At 42.4% G+C, this 25,324-nt stretch overlaps 1 protein-coding gene across 5 annotated transcripts in view; it reads right to left on the bottom strand.

Moving 5' to 3' along the window:
* The window catches only part of LOC130150004 (ephrin type-B receptor 5), a 94,233-nt gene that overhangs the window by 17,799 nt on the left and 51,110 nt on the right, over nt 1-25,324 (bottom strand). For all 5 annotated transcript variants that reach the window (XM_056340425.1, XM_056340424.1, XM_056340422.1 and 2 more), the window contains 7 exons: nt 17,688-17,843; nt 15,203-15,541; nt 5,324-5,448; nt 4,083-4,245; nt 3,128-3,242; nt 302-357; nt 68-187 (listed from right to left, as the gene is read on the bottom strand). In XM_056340425.1, the coding sequence (XP_056196400.1) occupies nt 68-187; nt 302-357; nt 3,128-3,242; nt 4,083-4,245; nt 5,324-5,448; nt 15,203-15,541; nt 17,688-17,843 (1,074 nt within the window). The remainder of the gene's footprint in view (nt 1-67; nt 188-301; nt 358-3,127; nt 3,243-4,082; nt 4,246-5,323; nt 5,449-15,202; nt 15,542-17,687; nt 17,844-25,324) is intronic.

Below are 25,324 nucleotides of genomic sequence, written 5' to 3' on the forward strand. Positions count from 1 at the left end.
GCCAGTAGTGTGCCAGGCCTCAAGGTGAACAAAAAGGCATTTGAAAATCTGCAGGTTCTCACACTACCTGATCCAATGACCTCCTCAATCTTGATGAAGGACACATCAATTTCCTTGGCAAATTCTCTAATAGCTTCATTGGGATCTTCATAGGTTGAAGGATCAATGTAATACTTCACTCCAAGTCCTGCAGCGGAGGGACAGCCCAAAACATCACCATAATCAAACCCTGAGAGACATGGGTATTAACAAGTCCTGAGAAGAGACAGCCCCTCACCATCAGTTGCTCAAGAAGGCTTACCTCGTGCACCGATATACTGCTGCAGGCGGTCTGTGTATGGAGTCTCTCGCCTTTTACTGGAGGACATAAAGGAAAGGAAAGGAAAGTCAACACACGCACAAGAATCTCTCACAGGATGATGGGGTAGGCATCTCAATGCAAGACTCAAAGAGTCCTTGAATTTAGGGATAGAAGATGGGTGTTAAGATCCTGCCCATCTCTTGGTAAGCAGTGCATGCTTGGTTTTTTGTGTGGTAGCTTTTACACCACTGTTTGTTTGCATCCCCACTTTAGATATGACAAATGATAGGGCCACCAGCACTAACCTGAAAAACAAACATTACTGTCTTGGACATTTTCTTGCTATTCAGGCTAAATTTGCATTTTAATTTCATTTAATTATGACAAATTATTCTTTTAAATATTAATCTAAGCCATCTCCTGTGATGCTTTTTAAGTTTGTAAAAAAATTTCCAAAAGCCATTTACGCTAAAGTTTAATTTGTGTAAATTTCCCCCAAAGATTAGTTTTCTATTCTTCTTCCTGGTCTTTCGACAGCATTTACTTTGACTATTCTTTTCATAAGCACAGTACACAAAACCAACCACACAGAGCCAGATGGACAGAAATCTGTCCCATGATGTGATTTTTGCATGTGCAGATCAAAACAGGTATGGTCTTTATTATTGTAATATGTACTGCATATATGTATCTAATTTCCAGTAAGCATAGGTCCTTCTCAGCATAGGCATTTCTCATATTTCATTCTCCTCTTAAATGTGTGTGATTCAAGCACTTTTTCCCCACATGATCTAGATATTCTGTTTCATCCTACTCTTGGTTTGCTCTAAACACATTTTCAAGTTGCTTCCTTTGTTCCCAATAGTGCTTATATTTTTTTCCAAAAATGTACAATTCATGCTAGCTTATGATCTTTTCTAAATGATATGAATTAGACCAGATTGTAAATCAAACCCGTGGTACCCTGTAGTATGCCTGCTCTGTGCATGGATTTGTGCCAACTCGTATGCTTTGCTGTCTTGGCACAAGACCTTCTAGCCAATAACTCAATTAGCATCTGAAAAAAAGAGTATCACGAGACATTTGCTGCTTTTCTTTATCCACATAATTAATTCTGTCATTCTGATAGGTAACTGTATTATCTATACTTGTCAGGCTTATCTCTTTAAATTCTGCTAAGATTGCAAAAACACAGGCAGTTCTACCTTCCAAATCTGTTCTGTGCGGAAAGAGACTGGCTTTGCTGAGGGCCTATAGCTAAGAACTCTAACTCTGCTATTGCATCTGAAAGTCAGGTCTGCATGCATGGGTTTTTTTTTATAGGTTATCTGACAGATTAATGGTTTCCCATCACAAAAAAAAAAATCCAGTGATTAGCTAAAATAGATGTTTCATACTATATTGCCTGGAAAATGTGTACCAAGAATGTGCAGAAACAAGTTAAAATTGTATCATTTGACTCTACATATATTCAACCTTTTAAAGAACTAGTCATTTCATGTGGCATTCCTCATATCCTACATCTTCAAACTTACTTTTCTTAAAAAGGACAAATTTAAAGTAGAAATTTGGTATCTCCACTTCTGAATAATTGTCTACTTATTGCATATGATCCTTCAAGTATAAATGAATCTATTTTTTACAATATTTCCTTTTATGCAGATACATTTTTCAGAAACCCATTAATGTCTTTCCCCAACACAGTTTTGATATCAATTTATTCTGGGTTTGGTTTATTGTTTTTAGAAAAATATATGCTTTATTGAGTTGTGCACATAATATCATATTTCCAGATGTAACAAGAAATTATATTTTTAACAGTTCAAAGCTACAAAAGGAGGCAACAATGTAAATATAACAGTGTTTGATAATTCTTTTCTTTCCAGAGGAAAAATATTAGAAGAGAACATACACAGAAGGAGAAAACAAATGTAGAAAAGGGAAGACAACAAAAAAGAAAACTAAACTAGATGTCACTTTCTAAAGTTAAGTAGTTTGTACATTTTTTTAGTCAGTAGAAAAAGCTAAAAAGTCCCTCTTGTGCAGAGGCAGAGTAGCGCAAGGATACAGAAATCCATTACTGATAATCTAGGGGATTAAGTTCAAACCTCAACAAATTCAAGGAGTGGGCAATGACTGTTCCTTTTCAACAGATAACAAAACCCCCATTGTTTATTTTTGTGCTTCTACAAAACGTGACCCTTACTTTTCTCTCTTTCTCTTTAAAACTTCTGTCCTCCTTTTTTTGCCGTAACAGACTACCTCTACATTGTCTTATCAGCCCTTTTTTTCTTTCCAAAATGGAAAATGGTAATTGCTTTTTTTAGCCTGTATTTTACGAGTCAGTGTTCCACGGAACCATTGGGGTTGTACAGATATTATTCTTCAGCTTGGTCTTTGGTTAAAGGGTGTTTAATCTTCTTTCTAAGAAGGTACCTAACTTCTAAGTAAGTGGATCTAAATACTTACTCCACTAGTCCTCCTTCACCACATTGCTTCATTCTCCGCTTGATGCCTAAAATGTGATTTACAGTCCCTTCTTTACTGTGATGCATTTAAATACCTTCCAAGCACCAGCTTTAAAATGTTTCCCTTGTGTTCATATTGCTGACTTGCCAAACATCAGCTAAGTACATGAGCTGTTTACCAAAGGAAAGGCTCCTCAGATAGGAGTAATGGGGCAGGATCTTTCCTTAATTAGAAAGTGGCATCTCAAGGACATCTGGATAAATGTAGATCAGGCTGTTTCCCTTGGGACGGGGTTATGTAGCAGGGGAAAGATAGTTCCACTGTCTGCAGTGCACATGAGCAGGTCAAGGAATTCACCTCTTGAAGATGATGGCAAGGATGGCAATGGCAGCAATTACCAAGAAGGCTAGACCACCAAGCGCTGAGCCCACGATAAGTGGCAGTCGGTCTTGTACCATCTCCGAGCGCTCCCCTAGCGAGGAAGACACATGCACACACATACACAAATGCAGAGGACAGGAACTGTTAGTTTCCCTTCTACTGTCTCAGCCATAATTCCATCCCTGCCAGCCATTATGCTTCCCAGGCTAGTCCTGGCAGACCCAAATGTCCAACTTGGTTATTCCTTTACCTTTCAGTCACTGTGCTACTCCAGTGCCTGCCTTCCTACTTCTGAAAAGGCAGTGCTCCCCCCAAATCCACATTTCTTTCCTTCGTTCCACTGCCACCTGCCCAGCCACGTAAGTATAGGCTAGCTCTACACCTGGGTTTTGATCCCACTGTCCCCTATTAACTTAGCTCATAGGTGACCTACGGGACTTCCTCTGACCCAGACCAAAGAATATCACAAGGCATGTTGCTCCCTACACGAACAGATGGTGGTGCTGCTGGAAGGCAACCTCCTGGGTATATGTCCTGTGTCCCATCTGTCTTTAAGGCTTTCACAGAGCATTCAGCTCTACGATTTCCTGCGGCAGGTGGATTCCAAACTACAGCAGGGTATAGTGCTATGTACTGTGAACACCCTCTTAAAGAGAGTTCTGCCTGCACACTCTGCTCCTGCTGGTTGGGGGATGCAGAGCCCATAAGGACTGGGGTGGGGAATACGGTGGCAGTGTAATCAATACACTCTTGACAGCATGGAGCTTCTCTGAGTGACCAGATCTGCGTACACAAATTACGATACACAGAAATACAAGTTGGGTAGGAGTGTCTGGTAGCAGTCCTCCAGAGGATAATCTAACACAGTCAGGAACACATGCAAGTGAAAGATGCTCATGTGCAGATCTGAGTACAAAATAGTAGCACTTACCTCCCATTAAGGTCTGGAAATACATCTTTCCACTGTACGGGCCATAGCCCACTGCTGTTCTAGCTCGTACTTGGAAGGCATAGATCTTGCCTGGGCTCAGGTTTGATATGGTGGCCATGTTGGTTTCACTAGTCAAGGTGAATGAATTATCCTCATCTTCTGCCTGTGAATGTCAGTGGCCAAAAAGGAATGTAAGACTTCTGCACATATCGCTTGCTCTCCTCAACGAGGAATGCTAGTTTCCATGCCAGCCCAGTATTCTCTGAACCGGTTACAGAGCCTCCCAACCACAACCGCTATTCCAGACCTGACTTCCTCACACACTATTTGTTCCTCACTGCTGCTTTTTGTTCCCATGGGCCTGGGCTTCCCACAGAGCTCTGCCAAAGACCCTCAATTCTGACCTAAACAAGAGTGAGAGACAAAATTACCTTGTTCCATGGTTCCTTGCTAAGCATATCCATTTAAAAAGTCCTAGCCTGTCCTGAAAATGTGTTTTCTACCCGCTCCAAACTCACATATTCTAGGAGAATCCAGAGCAAAAACACATGTAATGCTGTATCCAGGAAGCTGTTAGACATATTATTACAAATAGCAGGCCCTTTTACTGCTACAGAAAAAATAGCCTCACACGATCCTGCAAAAATATTTATGTGAAAGATCAGAATGAGAGCTTGTCTGAACAGCCCTATGTACCCCTTCTCAAACCAGTTGGATTAGGAGTCATGGAAGTTGTGAACGGAGAGCAACTTTGTACTTGCCATCCTGTAATTCCAGGACAGAAACAGGTAACAGACATCTGTCACTTAGTGCATGGAGTAGTGCATTAATCCACCCAAAATGTCTTAGAGATGACTGTCCAGGCATAAATGGGGACACAGGACTTCCCTCCACAAACACACAACAGAATGTTGCAGTGAGCCCAATTCCAGTAGACAGATTTGGGAACTTCAGTTCCTTCCACTGTTACCTGTATCAGCTGGTGCTAAACTTATTATGTTGTTAGCCACAGTTGTCCCTAGGTGGTTCCAAGTTGGGAAACGCAGATGGACTGATGTTAGACAAAGTGTATATTATGAACATCTGGTTTTGCTACAGCTTGCTCTTTGTTCATCATTGAAGCGTTTTTTCTCCATCTTATTCATCTGAATCCAGGGGTGCATCTCCTAGACAGAAGGCTACCCTGTCCTCTTGTGCATAACAGCTATGTGACAATCAGCACTGCCTCACTTTCTGCTCACCTTGTCAAAGTAGCGCAGCTGGTAATCCAGGATGATCCCATTGGGCTGGTCTGGCTGAGGCCATGACAGCGTGATACTGTTGGTAGTGCGACTCACCTGATGCATCATGGGGACGGCAGAGGGGACTGGAATAGACAGGAAGGAGAGATTGCAAAGGGATAAGCTTAACAATGAACTATAATTGATTAATATTATGATGAGTTAATAAGGTAGGTGAGCGCCTCCTTTAATTTCCCTCAATTTGAATTATGAAGCATGTCATAAAATAACCGGAAGAAATCCAGGCACAATTCTAATCTGCTAGGAGATACAGTCACTGACAACTTGGACAGAAAGAAAATTAAGAAATCCGCAACCAACTGATCATGCACAGGAATTATGGAATGCTCTACACTGTAGCTGGAACATTATTCTGATCGCCAGATTTGCAATTTTAACATGCAAGATGACAAGGTGTTCAGTGCCACTGCCTCATTCTAGGATCACACTTGGACAAACAATGAGACAGCAGTCAGAGCAAAAGCAGAGCACACTACCTCTGTTCTGCTTCTTGCCCAGATTATCATTGTTTGTCTGGGGAAAAATATCAGGTAAGGCTATCGGAGTAATGGAGGTCATTCACTACCAGGTCACAGCTGCAAACCAGAAGATGGAGACTGACGACTGATGCGTTAAGGAACAGATTTTGACACATTCCTCAGTTCAGTGGTGCCAGCTCAGCTGCAGATCATAGCAACTGAAAGCATTTCATTTTCACAGCCTAATATGCAGCCTTGTGTTCAGACTAGGTCTAGGATCTCAAGCCAATCCCAGTCAAGGCTATTGCCCAAATGTCCAAACTACCACTGCATTTGAGGCTCTCAGTCCTTCTGCAGGCCACAGAACCACAGCAGTCCCGTCTGCATGGGCTTCTAACAAAGCACTGCTGTCTGGAACCAGCACCTAAAGGTCACGGTTAAGTGTACACATGTGGAAGCTTCACATATAGTTTTTCTGTCTGCTCTTAAGTAGCTTGCTAAGTTTCTGTCATTTGGTAAACAGGCGGCCAGCCTGGTACACTACCCAGATAGAGATGTTAACTCTCTTGATTCCATTATGATATCAAGTGTTTATAGTCTGTGTCAGATATTAATTACTGTGGGAAAATGTCAACTTCCCTTATGTAGAAAGCAAGGATCTGGACATCAAACATAAAAGATGGCTTTGGAAGCACGAACATAAAACAGAAAGCAAGCAAGAACTTGTGTCTACCAATTTTAGAAATCTTTTGATTGGCTATTCTAAAAGTTTGAAGTTCAGTTCCAGGCTTTGAGAGTTGTGTAACTTCCCTTACTTCACACTAACCTGAAACTCATTAAATCAGTGGGAAGGAAACAAAATATTAGCCTGAAGATAATACAATTAATCATTTCAAACACTGTTCATGGAACTAATATTAGATTACAAGGAGAAACAATCCAAGCTACTATTTGGGGTAGTAATGCTTTTCATTTTTTTGTACTCCTTGAGGCACCATTCACATATTCTGAAGACAACAGAAGTACAAAACACCTACTTAATATATTGCAGGCCCTTTCCTGAAGTAGTTAGTTCAAAAAACAGCCTCAGAACAGGAATAAAGATGTATGGTTGTTAAAGGCACTTGCATGTGAAGCTTTCTGGAGAATGAAAACTTCTACAAAAGACATCCATGAATTTGTATGTACACACACACATACACATGCATGTTCTCCAGGTTCGTGCAAAAGACAAAAGAATATGAGTTTCTTTCTAGGAAGAGATTTTCAAGCAAAAGTTTCAGTACAATTGGAAGAGGCTCTTTCAGCCTGCCAATTGTCTGTCCACAAAAGTCTTCTCAAGTTTTGCTTCCTCTTTGCAAGCAAAATGTCATGTTGCCAAGAAACCTTCAGGTACGCAGCAAGGGAACCCTCATTTTCCTAATGCAAGTGATGTCTTCAGCAACATTTAAATTTTCCAGGAAAAGCATGCCAATGACAAGCTGCAGCCTAACTCCACCAGTTTTACACAACAAACTTCCTTGATGCGAGGAATGAGGTAGAGACAAATGATCAAAAATTGCAGAATAGCATTTTCTTCCCTCATTAGCTGCTAAAAAGGTAAAAGTACAATTTTTAGTAACAAGATAAAATTATTCTGAAAGAATACAAATGGGCTCCAAACAGCTCAAGCAAGTGGGAACCACTTACAAGTGTAAATGAAACAAAAATGTAGGAGTATAAACAACCAAATGCTTTCATCCTTACTCCTTGTATTGCTGGTCTTTCAAAGAGGATTGCACAATCACTTCACCTGCTAATGACAAAGTTGCCGCAAGGATGGAAGACAGCAGTAAATAACCAGTACCATAGGTAGCATTTAAGAGTTACAAATGAGTAACACTGTATTCAAATGATAATGGGAGGAGAATGGGGTAACTGATCAGTTAACCTTCCATCAAGACAGATTCCGCTACATTTTAACGTTGCAATAAGTTCAAATTCCTTCTGCTAGGACATAAAACATACACAGCGAGAGGTGCAAACCTAAATACAGAGCTTTCCTGCCAGGGAAGAGCTGCTTCCTTCCCGTTTTGAATGAAGATTTTGCAGAATGGCTGGAGTTAGATTTCCCCTCCATTCCTGCCCTCCCACCTCTCTGCATTCCTCTCCTTCCCACCACCATCAGTTATTCTTCCCACTTTTCTCATTTCTTTCCAATGCACAATTTTCCCCCTACCTGGAAAGAATACTCAAATAGCCACATTTGACCTGCATCATAGTCAAAACGTACCCATTCTGATGGTAATATGTGCTATCCATTTTCAGCTACCCATCAACAGGTTATCTTTTGCCTCCGGTGCAAAGACCTGGGCTGGCACTGAGCACAGTATGTGTAAGCACAGCAAAATCTGCACCAGAGCAATGATGATAAAAGGTGCTCTTACTCAGACGGGCAGCATGCAGATAGTGGAATTACAGGTATTGGGAAACTTAAGAAGAAAAAAAAATATCACTGGAGCAGCTTTACCCAGAGTTACGGTGTGTGTATCTCTTGACCATGCACCACAGTAGTCTAGAATGTCCCTATTGCCCAGGTAGTTCCATCACTGAGGATAAGACAGGAGGGATGTTCAGAATAATGCAGTCGGCTCATTAAAAATAGCTATTTCAGTGATACATACCTAATAAGCAGATACTACTTAAGGCAAAAGCCTAAACCAGTACAAATGTTCAGTAATAAAAATAACTACAAATCAACGCAAGACAAGTTGTCTTTAACCTACCTCTCTATGTCAGAGTTCAGATTTTGATAAATGTATTTGCCCCTTTTTTAAGGACAAAACATATGAAACACTGGCCACGGAGCTGTCCCACCACTTCAAGTAAAAAGAGATATATAGATTTCACCTTTGAAAAATTTCTGACTAAGGTGATGTGAAATGTGAATGTATTTGTGGGTGGAGTAAGTATGTATTTCCTGTCAGAAACATGAGACAAAGTTACTCTCCCAGTGTTAATATATTAGGAAATACAAAGTTCAAGGTTGTATGTCTTAAGACAACACTCAAACTACCATACCTCTGCTGCCACAGAAGTGCTAGATGAGTATTTTAGTTTGTATGCATCATGACTATTAAAAATGTTTATAAAAGAGCACTGCTTTTAAAGCTTGTTGCATTTATACAAGTGTCCAGTTCTATATTGACTTGTCACTTTCATTAGTTTTGCTCTTTTCACATGGAGTTTATAAATGGAGACATGCTAGGCCTCTATCTAATGACAGCTGAAAGAACAGGGTGCACTTCAATCTAATCTGGGCAGTTGGACTAGAGAATCATTGTAGGACCCTTCCAACTGAATTGTTCTATTCTATTCTATTCCATTCCATTCCGTTCCATCCCATCCCATTTCAAATGCACTGAGAGCAAACAACATGTTGTGAGATTAGACCCCTAAGGAAAACTGAAAAAGGACTGCTTTTTGTATACTATTTATAAAATAGCAGAAGTATGGAAAATTCTTGCACATATAAAACATAACTAAAGCTGTAAAGCAGTCCAAACATCAGTTAAATACGGCTCCCAGATCCTATTTTTGTGGGCTGTCAGTTGCAACTCTTCTACCTAGCAGGACAAACATACCCGGGTATCCACACTGAGGTGGATTTAAAGATATTTTGAGTACCTCAAAAATGATACATTGTCTCAGTTGCTAATGTTTGAAAAGTTTCTGCTGTTTTCTGGTAAAGCTGATGTCCTTGTCTGTGTTACCAGCCCAGACCAGCAACATAACGTCTGCAAGCCTAACAATCCCAAATCAATAGTAGGTAAGAAAGGAATGTGAAGGAGGTGCAGACTACTGTGTGGCAATCCACACACACAGCGCACAGCCAAGTGCCATTCTCAGAAGACCATGAACGTCCCTAGTATGTGACATTCAGTCCCAATCCCATGCAGATACCCATGACAGACAGCTGAATCCCATCCCCAGTCAAGACAATATGTGGAACCAATTCAGCCCACTCTACAGCAAAGACCCAAGGAGCCATTCAGTTGCCCATAAATTTGAGAGGCCCCTGGTATTGATTCTCTCTGTCATCCAGATGGCATTCCAGTAGCTGCTGGGTCTTCTACTGTTCCTGTCATATCTGCTAGCCCCGAGTAGGCAGATGTCTTGGCCACACCAGGGTGTCTCCGATGGCCTTAGATGCTTACAAGTGAAAAACTGAATGGAGCCGAGAGCTGACGGCTGGAAATAGCCTCGTGTTTGGAGGCACTGATCCTCAGTGGGGACTTCAGCCACCCTAACACCTACTGGAGGAGCAACACAGCAGGGCATAAGCAATCCAGGAAGTTCCTGGAAAGCATCAGTGACTTCCTGACCCAAGCAATAAAGGAGGCAATGAGGGCAGATGCCCTGCTGGACCTCATTCTCACAACCAAGGAAGAGCTCATTGGTGACATGAAGGTTGAAGGCAGCCTTGGCTGCCATGACCATGAGATGGTGGAGTTTAAGATCCTGAGAGGAGCGAGCAGAGCAAAAAGCAAGTTCACAACACTGGACTTCAGAGAGATGTGACCCCTTTAGGGATCTGCTTGGAGGAATCCCATGGGATAAGGCTCTATATGGAAAAGTGGCTCCAAAAGAGCTAGCTTGTGCAAGGACTACCTGCTTCAGGTGCAAAAGCGGTCCATACCAACAATCAGGGATTCAGGCAAAAAATGCCAATAGGCCTGTGTGTTTGAACAAGGGGCTCCCAGCTAAACTTGCATATAAAAAGGAAGTATGCAGAAGGCAGAAGCAGGATCAGGCCACCTGGGAGGAACACAGAGGTGCTGTTCAAGCATGCAGGGACATGGTTAGAAAAGTCAACGCCTACCTGGAATCACACCTGGCAAGGGATGTCAAAAGCAAGAGCTTCTCTAAGTACCTAAGTGGCTACAGGAAGACTACAGAAAATGTGGGCCCACTGCCGGGTGGCACAGGGGGCCTGGTGACACAGGACATGGAAAAGGCTGAGGTACTGAATCTCGTCTTCACAACGCAACCCTCTGTACTAGCAACACCAGCCTTTAGGAACTCCAGGTCCCAGAGACAGACAGCAAGCCTGGAGCAAGGAAGATCTTCCTGGTGGAAGATCAGGTGAGAGAATGTTTAGGCAAACCAGACCCAGATAATTCCATGGGCCCTGATGGGATGCACCCATCACGGAGCTGGCTGATGTCATTTTAAGGCCATTCTTGATAATCTTCGAATGATCATGGTGACCATGAGAGGTGCCTGAGGACTAGAGGAAAGCAAATGTCACTTCTATCTTCAGGAAGGGCAAGAAGGAGGACCCAGGGAATTCTTCCTTCAATTTTTCCCTTAGTGACAACAGATGTCACTGAGGGAAAAATTAAATCTTAAGAGCGTTTTCATTTTTCCTATGTAAGAAAAAACAAATACAGTTAAATTCTTAAGGACCTTTGACGAGTGCTTAGGGTTAGCAGTTAGATCATAAATAAGCAAACAGCTTGTTACTTTGAAAACTGATGTAGTTCATTCAGAGGACAATGAACAGAGAGCTCACACTCCACTTGCTTTACCTGCTGGTTTTAGCCTGGCAAAACACGGTCCTAAGTAGTTTTTGGCAGCTCTCTTTTTATTCCTTTCCTGTTTTGATCAAGAAAATGCCTTGCCTGTGTCCTTGGTCTTGCCTACTAAGCCTACTGGACTCCATCTCTCTCTGGAAAAAAAACATCTTCAAGCAACTCATCCACTTTCCTTCATAATCCCGTAATCATATTTGGCATTTGGTTCCTTTTTTCTTCTCACACCATTTCACCTGAAAATCTTCTGTCAGGTCCTCCTAAATTTCCTGGCACTACCCATAACTGTCCTTGTCCCCATTCAGCCTCTTACACAAGCCTTCAGATTTCATTTCTGCAGTTCTATAGATTTCTGGTATTACCAGGTCTCACCGCTCTGAATCCAACTGATGCAGAAGGCTGCTACATATCTTTTCACAGGTACAAGGCAACCTGGTCACATAACCTTTATCCTCACATATCTCCATTAGCTCTCATTATGTATGGATTCAGTTAAAAACAAATCTACTCACTTTTAACAGTCTACGTGGATTTCCTCCAACATCTGAGTCTCTGCTGTCTTTATTTCTTCTAGGTATGTAACAACTGCCTGAATGAATAAGTTCAGTAGCATGTCTCTGGCAACAGACATTACTACATGCTTCAGTGGAAGGTGTAGGAAAAAAAGATGGAGAGGTAGTTACAGCTGTGCACAGAGAGTCTTTTCAGAATCCTTTAAATGAAAACCTGACTTCAGTCCTGAGACGTGAAAATAGTATTTGTTTACCCTGATAAGTACACTTAAAGATATTAAAATAGTGTTTAAATTTTTAGTCAGTTTAATTATATATATATATATTTTTAATAATACAGTTGGATTTTAAGTTCTTTGCTTTCTTTGGTCAAGTTCCCTTCTGTGAAGTGTAACCCCACTACAATGACATAATAGCCTTTCCTCACGCAGCTGATGCTATCTGGAATTGCCTCCCGACATCTTTCTGTGTATCTTGACACTTCTTTAGGTAATCACCCTCAGCACTTCAGACCTGATCTGGAAGTAATTCCCTTCTCTCTTGCCTCATCTTTGGACAGATTTTCCTTCTGGCAACTTGCATATTGTATTTGCATGTCATACTATTACTATCCAGAAAGGTTTTGTTATTACTGTCCAAACAGGTTTCAGATGCTTTTTGCTATAGAAGGTTAATAAGTCTTACTACATTAAAGGATATTTTCCAGTGCCAGCCCTTCTTATTCTGTCTTCAGACACAAAGTCAGCAAACCGTAGGAACACCATCATCAGGCTACCACAGGGAAACGTGGCTGTGTGACCAAAGGATCCTATCATACTTTGAAGCCAGGGCTAGCAGACTGTTAGGAGTAAGGAAACTCAGATGAACAGTGGGAAAGTGAATAGGAGCACAGGAAAAAGAAAGAGAAAACAGTAGAAATGTTCCAGCACAGAATATTGCCTACGGTACCTCTAACAAAGGGGCAGACAGTGGGGAGAAGGATTATTTGGATCGGCAACTGGAAGAAGTGAGAAAACTCTGACTGATGTATGAGTAAGCTGAATATTCAGAAACTGCCACAGCTGGAACATCTTTCTTTGGTCACCTTTAATTCAATGGAGAGAATTTATTTTTTTTGGCTACAGCCATTTATCATGAAAGCTTGTCTTTCTCCCGTTTGCTTTTTTTATACCCTTCATGCTTTCCTGTCCCTTCTTTGTCTCTTTCAGAACATAAGCTCCTGAAATGTCCATCTCTGCTTGTATAATAATAATAATAATAATAATTGGTTTAACACCACCACCAACAACAACAATAAGCCATGCTAAAGCGAAAACCTGCTGAAGGGATTGAAGGGAGGGGGTATGTATGAGACGGGCCATGTGACAGGGGAAGCAGGGCCTTGTTAGTATGAGCTGTCACTACAAATCGAGGGCAGCTCATCTCAAGCTCACTTATAATGATCTCGAGGAAGAGCAAGGGAAAAAAACACAAACCGAACACAAAAAGAAGCCACTCAGCACACATTGCTGTTTAAGAAAGTTGGTCTCCCTGAAACCGCTTCAGTGCACAGGAGAGACACCTTAGAGACACCCAACATACCCAACGCACCCAACAGAGACACCCAGAGACATCCGGAGGAACAGGAGAGGGCAGAACAGTCAAAACGAAGCAAAAGAAGAGGGTAGATTTGGTGATTCCAGGCAGGCAAAGGAAGTAGCTACTCAACTAAATTATCTCAAATATAGATGAAGGCTGAGATGAGAAGCACGAAGGAGATTTCTTTGGGATGTTAATAGAACACCTACCTGTCTCCAGCAGAAGCCAAAGAAGCTGCCTGGAACTACTACACAAATTACCCAGCTATATGATTGACTGTAAACAAAAACTAATCACCATCTGCAGCCAGTCTCTTAGACGGGAGGGTTACCCTGCATGGGCTCTGCTACTTGGTGCCTGTCAGGTAACATTTCAAAGGGAAGGAACCGACATCAAACCCCTGGCACCTGTTAACAGTAGGAAATTACTTGCGGTGTACATGCCATGGGTGTTCTCCCATTTCTCTCCATATATATATAAGCCTTCTGTATGCTATTCCCGAGTCTGACCTACTCTTCAACACTTTAATGTCTCCCCTTCCTTTGACAACCCACACAAGCCACTAGTATTTTAGTTTAGTCATCCCTGCAGTTTAGATCCTAGTTACAAGGATCATGACACCTTTGATATAACTGCACAACACATTTTAATATTTCTACCATGTAAAAGGCAAAAAAAAATTAACATATTTTGTTTCCTATTGACAGGAGAATGATATTTCAAAAGCATTTGTCAGAACAGGGAGGCTAAAAAGGCAAGAACAAGGTAGAAGAAAATATATAGCATGCAGAAGAACCAAGAGCAATTTCAGTAAAATAGGAATAGTGATCCCCTTCTGGATTCTTTTTCAGAATTCCATTTAACACCTCTCCAGGAATCATAAAAAACGTGGTTTTCATACCCTTTTATGACCCACAGGACTGCACAGCACTAATACATGCCATCCCAGGGTCATGAATAATTAGGTGATGAGTAAATATTGTTTTGTACATTCCCTCTTGTCATACAGCACCTATCTGTATCTTTAACTGCATCTTCATTTTTAGACAGTGCCTATCTGTCTCTGTTTTCCACTTCCTTACTTCGATATGCAATAGGGCAAAGGTGGATAGATTTGATGAAATACTAAATACCACTTGTTGCAATGCACTAGAGTATGAACTGAAATGAGAAGAATGAAAGGTGGTGTGTGAGAACAAGAAAGGATGGAAAAACAGAGTGTCTCAAAACAGAGACACAAAAAAAAGGTGAAGGTGTGACAAATGCTAGAAGGACTGGCTGAAGTATAAGAAGATGAAATGGAGTAGGAGGTAGAGAAGGTGAAGAGGAATTGAAGAAATGCTCTCTAAAAGCTGCTGTGGCAAGCTGATGCTCACAAAATCCCCGTCAAGATCCAAGTGTCCCCTGCCTCATACAATGAAGCAACATACTTTGACCCACAAAACTGCATCCCCCACTGCTGTCTTCTCCAGGGCAGCTTCTGTCCCAACAACTCTTCTCCATATGCAACCACACTAGCTGCTAACTCAGTTTTTCTGCCAAGAGAAAGCAGGAACAAGGAGGGCAGAAGTGAAACCATGGAACTAGCAGGGCAAAATGAAAAAGGGCACAACACACAAGAAGACAAAGCTCCAGGACTAAAAAGATAAAAGCAAATCAAATGAGACACTGAAGTGGAAATTTTGGGGGTCTTCTCACCTGACTGGCTGGTGCTAACGTTGATGGTGGCATAGTGGGGTGCTTCTGAACTCAACTCTGTCACCAAGTTGACAGCTTGGATCTCAAAGGTGTACTGCACACGGGCCAAGAGGTTGGAGACTTGCACACGACTCTCTGTCAGGCCCACCTGGCGTGGCTCGAACTGCACACTGTCCCCACAGCGCACGCAGGGCCCCGAGGACCCGGCCGGGCACACCTTGCAGACAACGTTGAAGAAAACGTCCTTGCGGCCACCCAGGTCCCTGGGGAGGCGCCAGGTCAGGAGCACGGTGGAGCCCACGATTTCATAGCTAAGGTCGCGAGGAGCAGAGGGGATGCCTACGGGACAGAACAGAAGATCAAAATCCCCATGAAAGGAGGATGGGGGGATTGGGGGTGGGGGTGGGAGAGGTGAAGACAAAACAGGGAAGAGAACAGAACAAGTCGCTTTTTCTTCTCATTCTTACTCTTCTCTAGTTGTCCCTCTGAACAAGGCTCAGGAAGACATAGTCCAGACACAAAGGAGCAAACGTACTATCGCATCTTAGAGAAACAATATTAACAGAAAGGGTCTTTGCTTCAAGGCTGTGACTTTTACTTTTCCCTAAAAGAATAGCCAAGAATACCCTAAAAGAAATTCCAAGGCTTTGAAATTTAAAATTTTGCATGACCTTAGTAAAGATTTGCCTCTACTGAGACCTCTAATTCTCTCCTTTGGCACCAAGTACCTCCGAACTCTCTCAGCCTTCAGCTAGCCTGTTCCACCTATTGCGGGAACTGAAGGCCAGTTTCCCTAATTCCTGCTGCCCTTCAGATTCCTGAATGGCATCGGCAGCAAACTCTGACCGCTGAAAACCTGCCCATCCTGTGCATCCAACACTTCCCCTGCTAGCACAGGGACAGCGAAGAGGAGGCGGCAAGCGCAGAGGGTGAGCAGATGGCAGGCGGGTGAGAACGAGGCAAGCACTGGAGCTGGGAAGTGAAAAGCTGAGGCAGGTAAAAATAAGCAGCAGCGTCGCTCTGCTAAGCCCAGGCACAGACACAGACACAGACACAAACTGGGCAAGCCTGGAAGGGCAGGGACAGAGGCCAAGCTCAGTGGCGGGGGGGGGGGCAAGGGGAACATGATTTAAAGAACATTTCCCTCAGAAGGCTGTAACGGGATCCAAGAATCCTCATTCTCACCATTACTCTACGGTCCAGAAATAGCGATGAAAACTATGGGCAAAGCTAACGCTGATCAATAAAAAGGATGACACCCTCTGTTCGTGCTGGCGGACTGGGTCTCTGTGGGGATCGCTCCAGCTGCAATCTCGTGCATTGCTGGAGCATCTGAGTGTTCCAATAGCTGTATTTCCCTGGGGACTCACATCTCCAGTGTTGTTAAAAAAAATAATTATGCTGGAAATCTGCACACAGGAGACTTTAAAAAACATATTACTGGCAAGATGAAGTATTTGTACATCAGGAAATGTCAGGATTAAATTTTCTTTTGTGATTTTAACTGGGCCACTCAGCATTTGCATTGCAGTACAGTATTTAATTGCATGATTACACACAAGATTTTCTTGAGGATTCTCATCACAGTCAGTGCAAAGGATTGACAACTTCTCAGGAAAAATAATCCCTGCGAAACGAAAATTGCTTGATGGATTCTTTGCAGTATAGTAAGCAAGGGATTACAGAAAAAAATGACAATCGCATTTCCTAATTTCTGAGTGTTTAACTTCAGAGCCATAGAGTTTGCAAGATGCTTTAGGAACTTAGTTTTTTCCCCTTTCACTTCCATGAAGTTCAAAGGTAAAGTTTGATATATTATTCAAACTGTATTTTTGAGTGTTAATCACTAACTTTATGTCATCTTCTACACCTAATAATTCTTACCTGACCAATTAATATGCATAATCAATGACTGTGAAAAGTCATAACTGATGAGAACCACAGAAAAGTCCATGAAAAATTAATTATTTTCCCATAAATAAAATAAGCAGAATTCAAATTTTGTGTAGTAAATATATCTTCACACTTTCAGTTATAAAGGGAAGAAAATAATGGTTATCTCCTTCAATGAACAATGTTTACCCCGTGTATGAAATGAGTTTAGCATATCATGAGAAATTAGTATATTATTTTCTCATTAGGAGTTGTAGCTTATGCGTACTTGCAATGGACTAATTTAAGGTTGCATGAGTCATCTAAAATTTGACATTTTTTCACTTCTGAGCATCTAGTATTGCAACACTGCAGTATTCTCAAAACACAGCTTCACCACCGCACCAACATTGTAAAAGGCACGTGGGAACATTCCTGCCTTTCCATCTGCCTTCAGTGACCAGTTACACCGCACAGTCAGCTGGTGGAGCAGAAAGGCAAGTGTTGGGTTATTTCACAGGTCATGAGAAGCAGTGAATTGCAACTCCCTTGAATCATTCAGGCACATTCTCTCCCATTAACTTTCTTTCAAACAATCCATCCAAATACTTACCAGTGCAAGGAGCATCAGAATTGTCCGAGGCAGATCGGTAGTAGCGGTTCTGACACACACACTCACGGGAACCTGGCAGCAGAGTGTGGCTGTGCGGAGGGCACGGATGGCAGGGGTCATCTCCCACAGATATTTTAAAGAAACCAAGGGGACAGGCTAAGAGGAGGAAAATGAGAGAGGCAAAAGCAGGTAACTCATTAATTCAGATTCCAGAAACAACACAAGCTTATTTACATTTAACTCATGCTGCTATGGTAGGGAGAAGTTATTACATGGAGTAGCTACTCCAGGTCTTGTTGCTTTACGGAGCATGCATTATGAAAGCTGCAATTCCAAAACAGCTTATTTTATTCTATACAGTAGCTTATTAAATTGATTGACTGGCAGATGAAAGAGAATCAGTCCAGAGACAGCTTTGGCCATCTGAAATAATTGTCTTCTCATTACTCACTCAAAGAGCTTCAGCACTGGAGAAGGCAAAGAGCCTCGGCATGTGACCTGTCTGGAAACTGCCCTAACAGTTACAGGTATTACCCATACCTCTTTCCCCGCATCCAACACAGCCACAAAAATGGATTTTTTATGCTGCCTTCCACGGTTTCATTGCTTAAAGTAATATAAGCTACCAATGGCTGATTTTGATTCTAAATTCAGAGCAAGCACTAAGACTGGCAGTCCTATTGTTTTTCTGTAGGTCTGGAAACTTCCCAATAATGGATAAAAGCCTCTTAATTTAGTCAAATTTAATCTGCAAACACATAGGAACATGTCTACACAAAAACCTGAAACAAGAATGGAAATCCATCCTGCAGGGAAGGAAAATGAAGAAATAATAGCTTATTAACAGGATGGGAGTATGGCACATTCTAGGTTTAGCAAGGTTTCTATACTGTATTACCTAACAGAAGGTGCTTGGATCTTACCTTGGAAGTACCAGGATAAAGCTTTCATAATTTTAATCTAAGTTTTACGCAAGTTTTCTAAAGCTGATTTTCTACAGAAATAGAAATATAGAAATAGAGACATAGCACTTGCAGATTCTACAGACTGAACAAGCTCAGGTGAAAGTTCATTTGTGGACTGGCATTTGGTTAGCTAACTTCATGATAAAGAGCATTTACAGGGAATGGGAAACTTTAAGATAGACCCCAGATGAACTTTTGATGTCAAAAGACCCAAGGGACACACTCAGGAGAACTGACCTACGGATTACCATAAGCAGAACATTCCAAAAAAGTATGGATAGTAAAAGTATATAAAAAAAATGGAAAACCTGTAAGAGAAGAATATTGCATACAGGTGTTAATGTGAAATTAGGGTACCTAACGAATGTTTCAAAATGGAACACCACACCAGAAGCTGCAGAATTAGCCCATCTGGTTATTACTTACTGTACTTGCAGGCTTCTGCCTCCAATAACAATTATTTGGAAATGTTTCTAACTAGGTGCTGGGTGGCCATTGATGCATCTTTTTAACAAAGGAAAACAACTTCAGAAAAACAGAGTAGCTTGCTCATCTAATCTTCTTCTCACATGTGTTCAATTCACTTTGCTTTGGGTTTTCAAAGCCCACTGTGGAATTTTTGATGTATACTGTGGAACCACAGGTATGCGAGCCTTAACAAAGCTGAAAAGGGAAAAGGTTACAGTCGCGGTCCAGAACATAACAGCCAATAACATCTGTGGAGCCCCATCAGCTTTACGCCTGCTACATCACTTCAGCCTTTCTCTCAGAAGTCTTTCTGACTGCAAAGGAACCTCCACACGCCCTGCAATAAGCGTGATAAGCCCTGGAACAGGTCAGACCATACAAGGGACTTCAACAACTCTGAACGACAGCTGTTAAGAAAGGAGATCACTGCTTCTTTCCAGCACTCAGAAAACGACAACAGTGTGTGATGCATTGCCATAAGGAAGGGGGAAGAAGAGATTGTGATTTTGCATAGGATGGACAATGGTAAAAAAAGAGCAACTGTCTTTCCCTTCAGGCCTTTATTCAGCAGAAAATCAATTTATTGTTATATGGAAAAATCAGTCCCTATGTTCCTGGGGATGAAAAAGTAACTAAGATTTTGTCCACTTTATGAATTACACCCCTTTCATTCAGTTTAAGGCTCTGATAACAGCCATAGATGTAGAATATAATTTTCACATCTGTTGGCAAGTGCACCTGTACTGAAACTACGAGTATTATGAATGGGCAGTTCTCATCCAGCACACTACATAGTCACTCAACCAAAATTAACCACTTTCAGAGAACTTCCTTTATTTATTTCAAATTTGAGAATGCTGACTGAATGTGAATGTCTTTATTTTCTTACAAGTCCTGCTTTTTCTTGCATCAAACCCTTTATCAAGCTTTTGTCAAGGCTTAGAACTAATGGTACATCCATTCCACTTGTCAGGGTAGACCCTGAAGAATGATTCTTTTTCTTCATTCAGTACTAGAGCCTGACACCAAGTGGGACAATGACCTTGCTGCTAGTCACAATAGTGAAAATGAGCAGACAAGGATATCGCATGCAGTCTATGTGATGCTAAAAGGAAATCTGGAGAAGATATAGACTTTACCCCTGCAGTGCAAAAAAGTATTTACCCCACAAGGGTAGTGCTAAGAGAATTCAGGTAGATTAATCTCTACTCCAACTGCAAATAATATGGAAAGCCAGACAAAGCTGTGAATGAAGAAGGATTTGTCTGGTGTTTAGTAAATAAATTTTATTTTAAAATAAATATGGTTGTGTTAAAAATAAACATTTATTTTTACATGGTCCTTTGAAGTCTATCAGCAACTTGCAGTTGAGCCTGGGAATGCAGGGATGAGATCTGCAGGGATGGCACACTGTTGATGAGTTAGACAAAGGTATTAAGCAAAAGCACAATGTTGTAGGTTTTATGTAATGGAATGAATGTGCCAGAAGCACTATGACCTCAGTAAAGAAAACCAGTTTATATAAGGTAGGGCAAGCCTATTGCTTAAAAGGCCATGCAAGATCTCATTAATGCTATAGATAGTCAGTCACATCATAGCATAGTGGTCACACAAGTGACCAGATGCATTCAACAGGTGCTCATAAAAACCAACCGACTGATCGACCGACCGATCGACCAACGCAGCAGGAATACAAATCTCAGTGTAGGGACATGGTGTCTGCCAGTGGATAACAATGTTATCTACTCATACTAGAGACACAGTACAACACTATAGAGACAACACTTTGGAAAAGGTACTCTTAACAAATACTAGAGATGAAATACTTACAGCTATTCTTTCATATTTGCCTCACAAAATCTAACTACTTTGTCCATGCACTGTGCTTGCCATTATATGCCTGCACCACATGCAAAGGCAGGTTCCTGCTCTCTCCCCTCACGCTTTGCAGTGTGCTGCACTCCTCATGCTGTCACAAAAGTTGCCTCATGTTGAGGCAGCATCTATTCTTGAATATAATCCCAGAACTGGAAAAGTCAGTGAATGAAGATTCATTTATTTTTGCTGAAGACCAATGTCAGCATGAAAACAGGTGACTTTACAGTCAATTACAGGTTTAAATAGAATGCTTCCACCAACTAAAGTAGCAGGCTGCTGAGAAAAACTTCCAATACAAGCAGCAGGGAAAAAAAAAAAAACCAACAAAAAACCCATACCTAACCACATTTTAGAAGGAGCCTGGCCTGTGTCTGAATTGATTTTGTGATACAGCTGCCACCGAGAGCAAAGTAGGAGACTTAATGTAAATATATCTCCCACTCCAATGTCTCCAGGTCAAATACTCCCTTCTCCTGTATTTAGCAGGAGATTGTGAGCCACACAAGCCCATTTATAAGCACTCCACTACAGCTGAGTAAACTGGACAAATAAAATTCCACTGCACCTGTTTCATCAACAGAACAGGTTTCAGTGATATTCCTTTGTCTTCACATGATCCCTCCCTTTTGGGAAAAGAGGTGGAATTTCTGCCATTATGGCTATCACATTCCTCCTCAGTGACCCAAAGAAGATGCAAGAGGAAGTGAGCTAAAGTCTCCATTGAGATGCATCAATTTTACAAGACGATTAATGGGCAAAACCACCACCGACTGTGATCGCTTAGTTTTCTACTCAAGAAAACAACCCTAAAATGCTGTTACCACGTCACAGCGAGAAGGGAGATAAGAAGGCTCCGTGTAACAAGGGGAGGCTAGAGGAGATGTCCTCTGGAGGTCTCTTCCATGTTCAGCTATTCTGTTATTTTCCTTAAACATATGCAAAATAAAATGTGTGGATGATCCCTGTGGCCTTGGCTGCCCCACTGCCAGATCCTTCACCACATACATGACTGTGGGTGAACAGGGGACAAAGAATGGTAAAGTCCCTGACACCAGACCACATATCATTTCAGACGTTCAGAAGTGAACTGTGAATAGCATTGGCAGGTTCCTCCCTGAGGGAGGAACCTGAGGCAAATTAAAGGAGACAGAGAAAAGTGTAAAGGAAAGCAATCAGGAAGAGATTCACCTGCCCAGTTCAGCTCACATGACAGAAATGGCAGGTGAAGAACTATGTAGTGGAATGAAGAGCAACTTAGGAGGAAAGATCTCTCCACAGTGATTATTTTTGTATTGCCTAATGAAAATAAATTAATGACTACATAAACCTATAATCTCACGCTGGTATTTCCAGGAGGGCTGGCAGATACAGAGAAAGGATCATGCTTTGAAACTCTCATTCTGCCTCTGGGTATTTCTACATCCAGAAGAAAAACAGCAAATGAAATCATACAGCATATCGCAAGCAAAGCTGATTTGCAGCGATTAAACGTGATTCACATCCACCCCACCTCCTAAATGAAGACAGTTAAAAAAAAAGAAGATTAAAAAAAAAAAAAAGAAAAATAAAAAGTTTGTGACCCAAAATTCATAATTACTTATATTTTACATTTGCAGTTTTGGCCCAAAAGGCAGGACTGACTAGAGCAGACACTAAATGGCCTCCATGTAGCTGAAGAATGGCCTCCATGGGCAGCGAATGCAGCTATCTCATACCCTCTGTTTCCACCTAAACCCTGACCCCTGCCTCTGCATCCAGACAGGGAGCTGCCCACATTGACAAGCACTTTTATCCCTTTCCAAATTTGTCTAAGATATGCTAGCTCACTGCACTTGGGACTTCAGCCCACAGATGGCAACAATAATTGTTCCCACGACACGGAGCTTTTGGTGGCACTGCCTCAGCCCAGTCACTCTATAAATAGCCTATCAAAAGTCAAGTCCAGAGGAAAGAAAAAAAATAAAAATCCTTTGGCAACCCAAATAGGCAAAAGCCACTTCCTTTTATTCAAGCAGTTGCAGTAAGCCTAGGGCTGTCTTTCCACACGCAGACAGAATCTATCTCCCATTTGTTTCCCAAGAATCTCTTTTTTCACACCATAAGAGTTTCCAGCTTTCACATACCTTGCGTTCCCTCCTCGCTGCACATCACGGTGTCACCCCACTGCCATGGCCCGGCAATCCCGGCAGACAGCTGCTGCGCTCACTGGAGGCATGGCATGCACTGGCCGAAGGGAGCCTGCCAGCACAATGAGCAGTGCACTCTGCCTCAGCGAGCACCACTGCCTCAGCACCCCCCAGGGAAAGCCCTAGCAAGAGCAGCCTCTCTCGAGGCACCTCCACCACATGCCTGCCACCCAACACCAACCCCAGCTGAGCCAGTGGCCTCGTCATGGGGCAAGCGCAACCTGGTCATTGCCAGGCACCAGTGCTTTCCAGGAAAATGCTGGTTTAGCTCCACTGTGTCACCATACCCGGTGTGAGGGCAGTGGGCTGTGGAGCTGGTGCCTCGGGGGCAGCACAAGCTGCCATCCCCTATCACATCAAGGCTAGGCTGGGAGAAGGCAGAGCTCTGGGTAAGCAAGCGCTTTCCCTTCAGCTTGTCTGCCACTTTTCACATCTTGGCACAGCAACAGAACACTGGAGCAGTTCAGGGGGCACAGCTCACCTCAGAGCCACTGACCCATTTTTGCCCAACTCCCTGCTGCAGCTGCGCCCTGCGCCCAGCACATACCAACAGAGCGGCAGAGGCAGCGCCTGACACGCATCCCGCGCCAGAACCCGCGAAGAAGCATGCGGGAATCCTGCAGGGAGGCAGGGAAGGGGCTGAAGAACACGAAAACAGGGAGGCGGTGGCCCAAGAACCAAAGACATTAAGGGAGATAAAGAGGCACTGAAAAGCTCACTTGGGCAGTAAGGGCACAGAGGAAATATTCCCAGAGAGAAAAAAAAAAAAATACAGCAAGGGGAGAGGGACCAGGAAGGGCAGTTGGAAACTCCAGAAGAGCTATATGCACCCCCAGCACTGTTTTTAGGGAATATGATACAGGTGACACTGACTGTTTGCACCCAGGTATGACTTGGAACTGAGCTGGGAGACAGAAGGACGTTTGGAAGCATGTGCCTGAGACAAGGGATCTGTTCGTCATGTGGGCACTCTGCTCGCGGTGGCTGTGCCGTGGGGCAGCGGGAACCCATACTGCATGTGCAGCTTGCCCGAACTGGCACCGGAGCCAGGCCAGGAGGGATGAAGGGGCACAGCTCAGCCCAAGGGCTATGGAAAACGGGATGTGCAGAGCTAGACGGCCTCAGGTGGGAACAACAAAGACAAAGCACAGTCAGCATGGAGCTGTAAGGAGATGATAGCTGGCATGGCCATGCCGCTGGCTTCAACCAGATAGTGGGAGGCACTGCTAGGACAAGCCCTGAACTGAATCAGCTGGAAAAAAAGATGGAGCTTGGCCGTTGCAGAGGGCAGGATGATGCCAAGGACTTAACTATTGATGATACTGTAGAAATATGATTTAGACATTACTCTTAGAATGCAAGAAAGATGGGATAGCATAATTAGCATGCAGAAGATGCACTAGAAAAAAAATATCTAAGCAACTTTTAGATAAAACACTGCCTCCCTCCCACCCCTGAAATAAACCCATGACCCGCTTATGGTGATAGGAAGCAACTTCCCACCGAGCCAGGCTGTTCGCAGTGACTGCTACTGTGTAACCTGCACCTTGTTCTCCATGCAGTGGGATCTCCCAGTGCTAGAAGCAAGGCGTGGTGACACAATAGGCCCCTATACTGACCTAGAGTTTCATAGTTTCTGCAGCTGTTTAGGTGGGGAAGAGAAAGTGGAAAACCCAAGAAACATAAGGAGTGAAGAGTATGGCTTCTGGGTTTTTTAAATAGAAAAAGAAAGCATCAAACCAACAGAGATAAAACAAATTAAGTGATAAGAATCGTTTCTTGCTGAACTGTTAATAGGACATCAGTTGAGTAAGGGATTTTTAGGTAAAAGAGGTGGAGCTGAAGCACTTACTAGCTAGTTATAGTTTGGGAGGACTGCCAGGGAATGGGCTGTGTGAAGAAAAAAGGCAAAACAAGAGAGGAAAGATTTAGGCAGGGCTCACCTTCTTCATTTGGAAGTCAGCTTAGCACTTTATCAAGGAGTCATTTCTCATCCTCTTTCTCTCCACACTGTCATTTTTGAAATATTTTTTAAAATGTCTCAGTCATGAATTCTAAGTACTATTTCCAAAAGCATCTGGTAACTTAAATCCCTTAAGGATATGTTATATCCTTATATATATCCCAATATAAATATAAA

Source organism: Falco biarmicus, chromosome 5 (assembly GCF_023638135.1).
Source record: "Falco biarmicus isolate bFalBia1 chromosome 5, bFalBia1.pri, whole genome shotgun sequence".
NCBI lineage: Eukaryota > Metazoa > Chordata > Aves > Falconiformes > Falconidae > Falco > Falco biarmicus.